General features: G+C 40.8%; 1 protein-coding gene across 1 annotated transcript; it reads left to right on the forward strand.

The window, feature by feature from the left end:
* Positions 1-550: 550 nt before the first annotated feature.
* LOC112229224 (tumor necrosis factor alpha-induced protein 8-like protein 2) lies at positions 551-6,455 on the forward strand. Its single transcript, XM_024395071.2, has 3 exons — positions 551-993; positions 5,026-5,349; positions 5,512-6,455. Exons 2-3 carry the CDS (start codon positions 5,032-5,034, stop codon positions 5,752-5,754), a joined length of 561 nt encoding a protein of 186 aa, XP_024250839.1. The 5' UTR covers positions 551-993; positions 5,026-5,031; the 3' UTR covers positions 5,755-6,455.
* The last annotated feature ends 982 nt before the right edge of the window (positions 6,456-7,437 follow it).

Below are 7,437 nucleotides of genomic sequence, written 5' to 3' on the forward strand. Positions count from 1 at the left end.
ATGTGTAGACTTTCACTATGCACTGTATTATTATTTTTTTATTTTACCTCAGTCTACCTATGTCTATGTATTTGCTTTTCACGAATTCAACATCAATTGAAACTAAGACAACACAAGGAGAGATAAAATCTATGGCAACCAATGCAAACAAAGCTGGTAAATAGGTCTTATATAGCCATCAGTCTTTACCGACTTCCCTCCGTTTCAAACCAATGTGAGCTCAGTATTTTGAAATACTGTTCATTCATGCCAATGTAGTTATAATACATTATATACAGTATACACTCCATACGGTATAATCCCTTCATACTCTACTATGTCACCAGGGTCAAAAGTATACTGACAAAAGTAAAGCAGTGAAAATGTTAAAGGTTTAGGATGAACAGATGAACTATATGAATTTATACATTGCTGGAGAGCAGAGGTGACATGGAGTCCATTGCTGACAGAAGCTGCATTCCTGCAATGATGAACACAAAAAGGGTTAAGCCGCTCCCCTTTCAAATGACTGTGTTACTGGATTATTGCTAAATTCTTTCTGGGGTTTTCACTTGTCAGGACAAGCAGAGGCCCACTGTCAGCAGATAGAGAGAGAGAGGGGAACAGAGTGGATGAGAGAGAAACAAAGAGAAACAGGGAGACTGATAAAGTATGAAGAGGGATGAAAGCAAGAGAGAGATACTGTAGTTTGAAGAGGAACAAAAGTTTTAATTTGAATTTTGTAAGGAAATACAAGAGAGAGAAGGAGAGAGATAGAAACACTAAGGGGTGTGTCATAGCAATTTAGTTCCTCAAGGAAGTACAACTGACATTTATCTTGAGATGGTGGCGAGCAGCACAGATAGACGCGACACAGAGGGATTTTCTTTTATTTTCACCTGATAAGATGAAGGAATTCCATTAACGAGTGCTCAATGCTGACAACCTGAGCCACGTGCCGTGGGGACTGAGACGTTTGACACGAAGGAGGGAGGGGGACTCTCACACACACAGGTAAGAAGACTCTCAGGGCTTTCTCTATCTGATAACAACTCAACCATGTCTTTTCTATGCACAGTTAGCTCTACCTTTGACAGAAATAACGTACGCTCTTGCAAATATAACACTTGTGTTATTATTATATTATAGCGAGCTTGTCGTTTTTTGTTACATCTTTCAATACAGTTTAGACCTATATGTATAAAGTGAGAAGGAAGGTGGTACTGAACGAACAAATAAGATCATGTGTGAATTCCTCTTCAATACTTTTCTAACTTACACTGGACGTGGGAGACGTGTATGTACGTACACTCAGTCATGCTAAAACAGGTACAAACGGAACCCAGTCCTGATATGTGAGGAGAGAAACCATCTGTGGCTGGTGGAGCTTGCACAATCAAAACGAGCTGTGGACTTTATTTTCCTCTATACTAGCCTACACGGATTGAGTGCCAGAGAGCCAGTCAGAGCGAAAGACAAAGACATGGAAATGACACATCAATGTGTTGGACAGACAGTAAGAGGTAAAAACAAAATTGGTCACCACAAACCAACTGCTCTGTTTCGCTTCCCTAATAAGCCAGCAGAGTTGTGTGTCAGTCTTGAACAACAACTCTTCAAAGACGTTGAGAAACGTTACAAGACTGACAAAACATGTGAAAAAATCATATTGTATGAACACTTTTGAATGAGAAACTGCCAGCATCAAACAGCAAGCATTCAGTCCATCACTATTGTTAATGAAGCAATACCGTTGTGATGCCAGTTTTTTGGTCCATTATTGTGCCACATGTTGAACCTGCACACACACGGGACATAGCCTGATTTAGAAACCCATACCAACTAAATGCTGAGAGAAAAACTGGAAAGTTCCGCACTTTGTGAGGTCCTCTATTGAAAAGAAAGGTCTGGACCTGAGCTCATGATAATGGCACCAGGAGTGTGTTCAATGAGGTGGTAGAACTGCACATATTCTCTGTGACTAAAAGTCATATGATTCAAAGTCATGTCCATCCTATATGATATATTTCTATCTAAAATACCCTGAACATTTCACCCTTCTGAATAGACACTATAGGAACTTGGAGGCCTCAATGCCCCATAATACCACTCAAGTCTGGTGACAGGCAGCAGGTGACATAAGCCTATAGGGCTAGTGTTAGTGGAACATGTCTGCTTGACCTGGTGCTTTGTAATAGCAGCAGTAGAAGTCACATTCTGTCCAGGGAAGTGGAAGGGACTCCCCAATTCCCCTGCTAAGCCCTGTGGGTACACACACACACACACACACACCCTCAGCAGTCATCTACGGAATGCTAAATATTTACCTCTCCCTCCCCAATCTTACAATCAGCAACCACTATCTCCAAGTCAGTCAGCACAGCTCTTCTTGATCCACACAACCTGCCCTCCTAACACTGGAGTCATGGAAGACCCACATTGCTTGGCTTTTCCATTTCCTAAAAATGTACTAATGTCTGGTTTCATAAAATTGGTTCCTTTTGTTAGAGGAGAAGTTAGTGCTCTTCTATCCATAGCCTAATGGGTAGCAACTCAAATGTACCTTATTGAGTGCTCTCTAAATGTGTACATGGTCATTGTTGCTGTACTCCACATGAACTGTGTAAACATAAAAAAGCGTTATCAGTCTGCCCTGTGCTGTCCATTACGGGAGAGTGTTTTTTCTTGTACTCTGGGCTGTCGCATGAAGACAACCCAAAAATCATATTTCTTACTGTAAACAATTGACCCTTAGCAGACTAGTCAAATAAACAGAGTGACTTTTCCTTTAAGCCCAGCCAAAGAGCCAGCTGTGGCTCCATATTTCTGGAGGGAGGATACATGGCTGATGGGTGCGCTCGTCTCCCAATCCACACTGGGCTTTTCTGCACTGGAATGAGATTGAGAGTGAATCTGAAATAGCTATCATGCTGTTCCACTTCCATTATCATCGTTAAGGGAAATTAATCTAATGAATGTTCCCGCAGAGAGCGGAGGCTTTGTACTGGAGCGTACCATTAGAAATGTGACACTGGATATGCATGTAATAAAAACCCAGTGGGATGTCATATGGGAGATGTGTGTTTGCTGATTGTGGAACATAGGCTATTAGCGAGGTATGCCTATTAGTACGTCAGGATCATTTGATTTATTGGTGGGAAAAGTAATTTGCATTCAGTGCTTACTGCATCAATTGTGAGTCAGATAGACGACTGTCATTAGGATCACGCACACATGCACGAGTACACACACACCTGGACCCGTATTCATAAAGCCTTTAAGAATAGGAATGCTGATGTAGGACCATTTCCTGTCTGTCAATATAATATTTTTAATTATTATCCTAAATATTAAACTCATCCTAGATCAGGACTCTGAGACTCTTTGTGAATAAAGGCCCTAAAAGCAATTTAAAAACACCCGTATGTGTGAAGGCCTTGTTGCCACTTAAAGGATACCTCAATGCAAGACATTTTGCCTAAGGGAGGATTCCAAGACAGTAAATATACACTCTTGGGGAAAAAAAGTGCTTTCTATAACCTAAAAGGGGTTTCGGCTGTCCCTATAGGAGAACCTTTTGAAGAACCATTTTTGGTTCCAGGTAGAACCCTTTCCACAGAGGGTTCTACCTGTAACCAAAAATATTTTTTCCTATGGGATAGCCATTGGGTCTAGGGCCATGACTTGCTCCATTCCCCCTGTTCTGATGCAATCTAGGAGCACTTGTAGAAACCTGCCTGAGCTATGCAGTCTACCTGCCTCTCTCACATACTTGTCCACACAGGCTTTAAGTGGAGATTCAGCCCTGAAATTATCACCACAGGATGATTGTGAACGCTCTCAACATGTAACAGAAACCAATGGTAGGAATTGCGTAACCTTTTATACATAGTTCGTACCCATTTTTACAATGTTGAAAATGATTTGGCCACAATGTAAAGTTACACAAAAAATTATCTATTTCATGTATAAAGGCGTATACTAAAAAGTGGTACCTTCTGGGCATTAGACTGTGTTACATGTAGGTTAGGCCCAATTCCATAGGTGTAGCATGGAACCTACTGTGTTCATTTGATATGAATACATCAAATGAACCTGTAACACAGCTGCAGGACAAAGCTGCAATGACACTAGTCCTGTTAAATGGTGTGTGGTGCAACAGTTGTGTGTGTTTACGTGATGTAGGTGCACTCATGTCCTCCCATGAGGGTTAGCTCTCTGTATCTTCACTCCCCTGACAGGGACACGGTGTTGGGAGAGGCTGTAGCCTCGGTGGGTATTACCCAGTGGTGTAAAGTACTTAAGTAAAAATACTTGAAAGTACTATTTAAGTAGTTTTTTGTGGTATCTGTACTTTACTTTACTATTAATATTTTTGACAACTTTTATTTCACTACATTCCTAAAGAAAATTATGTACTTTTTACTCCAAATATTTTCCCTGACAACCAAAAGTACTCATTACATTTTGAATGCTTAGCAGGACAGGAAAATGGTCTAATTCACACTTATCAAGAGAACATCCCTGGTAATCCCTACTGCCTCTGATTTGGCGGACTCACTAAACACATGCTTTGTTTGTAAATGATGTCTGAGTTTTGGACCATGCCCCTGGCTATCTATAAATTTAAAAAACAAGAAAATGATGCTGTCTGGTTTGCTTTAGATAAGGAATTTTAAATGATTTATACTTTTATTATTGATACTTAAGTATATCTTAGCAATTACATTTACTTTGATACTTTTGAAAACCAAATATCTTTAGACTTTTACTCAAGTAGTTTTTTACTAGGTGACTTTCACTTGAGTCATTTTCTATTAAGGCTTCTGTACTTTTACTCAAGTATGAGAATTGGGTACTTCTTCCACCATGGGTATTACCCATGGAACATCCCCTGAGCTTAAAGTATGTCTCAGTTGGATTCTCTGTGATACGAAAACAAAAAGCCCAGAAAACTGAACTGAGGGAGATCCTGTGGCACGGCTGAGCTAGGAGTTAGAAATAACATAATAAGCCATCTCTGCTCACTTCTCTCCCAACCCCCAGGTAAGGATGGAGTCATTCAGCTCCAAGGATATGGCCATGCAGGCCCAGAAGAAGATCCTCAGCCACATGGCCAACAAGTCTGTGGTCCATATGTTCATAGACGACACCAGCAGTGAGATTCTGGACGAGCTCTACCGTGTTTCCAAAGAGTATTCAGGCAACCGCTCAGAGGCCCAGAAGGTGGTGAAGGACCTGATCAAGATAGCAGTGAAGATTGGCGTGCTGTTTAGACACAACCGTTTCAGCCCAGAGGAGCTGAGTCTGGCCCAGGACTTCAAGAAGAAGCTACATCAAGGAGCCATGACAGCCATCAGCTTCTATGAGGTAAACATGCCGGCATCTTGCATAACTCTATAATGTTACAGTGAGTTAATTGATCATAGACCTCTATGCATTAACGGCTCATCACTCTATCAAAACAGATAAGACGATGACAACATAATAACAACATTGTTATCCGATCTCTATTTCCCACTTCTTGTTCAGGTGGAGTTCACCTTTGACAAGACAGTAATGTCGGAGATCCTGACAGAATGCAGAGATCTGTTGTTGAAGCTAGTCGACTCCCACCTCACGCCCAAATCCCATGGTCGCATCAACCACGTATTCAACCATTACTCCGATCCAGAGCTTCTGACCCAGCTGTACAACCCTGTTGGATCCTTTAAACCCAACCTCACCAAAATCTGCACCGGCCTCAACCGTCTGCTGGAGGAGGGGACATTATGAGAGTGTGAGCAAGTCTATGATTGTGAGAGAGACACTGGGAGATCTGCTTGAAGGGGTCTGCTTAGAACTCAAGAGAGGACTGTGTGTAAGGACAGGAAGTGTCCATGCTCTAAATGAGAACTGGTGAGATTTGTGACCCAAGTTTTACTTGATGTAGTCACTCACTGATCTGTTAATTTCCAAAAAGGGTACTGCCCAAAGTGAAAGAATATGAGAATATGCAGGATGATGTATAGTTAATGTCTCCTGATGAATTGTGTCTCCACGAATGGAGTTCCTGGAAAGTCAGGATTAGGTTAAGATTGTGTCAACCACCTGATTTTATACAGTGGAATTTCCGTCCAAGGTTTCACATACTCATTTACTATTCTAGTTTTTCTGTAGTTTTTTCTCTCTTGCTCGCCTTATTATGTACTGTATACGGAAAGATAAACCTCAAGGACTGCACAATACTGACTGACAGAATGAAAACAAGGGTTAAAAGCAAGCGGTGAAATATAAGAATAGAGTACTACCATCTAGTGGTCTAGCTGGCAATGACTCAGTACTTACAAGCTTATGGAGAAAACAGTGCACATTTATTGTGGAGATACAAGAGAGTAATTTCATAAGGCCCAAAGAGAAACTGGATTGGAATATTTAAAAATAATTTGGGCCTTATAAATCATAGGATTGGAAAAAAATAAATGCCTTGTAAATTAGTGCCTTTTTTATTGTCCATTTGTGAATATATTGACTTCACATCTTTAGTTAATGTTATTAAATGTACAATATGTGCAATTTATCAATAAATTGACAGGAATGTGTGTACATACAGTACCAGTAAAAGTTTTGGACACACCTACTTATTCAAGGGTTTTTCTTTCTTTATTTTTTAAAACTATTTTTTACATTGTAGAATAATATTGAAGGCATCAAAAGTATGAAATAATACATATGGAATCAAAAACAAAAGTGTTCAATTAAAATATATTATATATTTTAGATTCTTCAAAGTAGCCACCCTTTGCATTGATGACAGCTTTGCACACTCTTGGCATTCTCTCAACCAGCTTCCTGAGGAATGATTTTCCAACAGTCTTGAAGGAGTTCCCACATATGCTGAGCACTTGTTTGCTGCTTTTCCTTCACTCTGCGGTCCAACTCATCACAATTGGGTTGAGGTTGGGTGATTGTGGAGGCCAGGTCATCTGATGTAGCACTCCATCACTCTCCTTCTTGGCCAAATAGTCCTTACACAGCCTGGAGATGTGTTGGGTCATTGTCCTGTTGTAAAACAAATGATAGTCCCACTAAGCGGAAACCAGATGGGATGGTGTATCGCTGCAGAATGCTGTGGTAGCCATGCTGGTTAAGTGTGCCTTGAATTCTAAATAAATCACGACAGTGTCACCAACAAAGCACCCCCACACCATCACAGCTCCTCCTTTATGCTTCACGGTGGGAACCACACATGCGGAGGTCATCCGCTCACCTACTCTGCATCTCACAAAGACATGGCATTAGGAAGCAAAAATCTCAAATTTGGACTCATCAGACCAAAGGACAGATTTCCACCGGTCAATGTCCATTGACTGGCTCAAACGCATTAAGAAGGAAAGAAATTCCATAAATACATTTTTAACAAGGCACACCTGTTAATTGAAATGCTTTCCAGGTGACTACCTCATGAAGCTGGTCGAG

Source organism: Oncorhynchus tshawytscha, linkage group LG03 (assembly GCF_018296145.1).
Source record: "Oncorhynchus tshawytscha isolate Ot180627B linkage group LG03, Otsh_v2.0, whole genome shotgun sequence".
NCBI classification, from domain to species: Eukaryota; Metazoa; Chordata; class Actinopteri; order Salmoniformes; family Salmonidae; genus Oncorhynchus; species Oncorhynchus tshawytscha.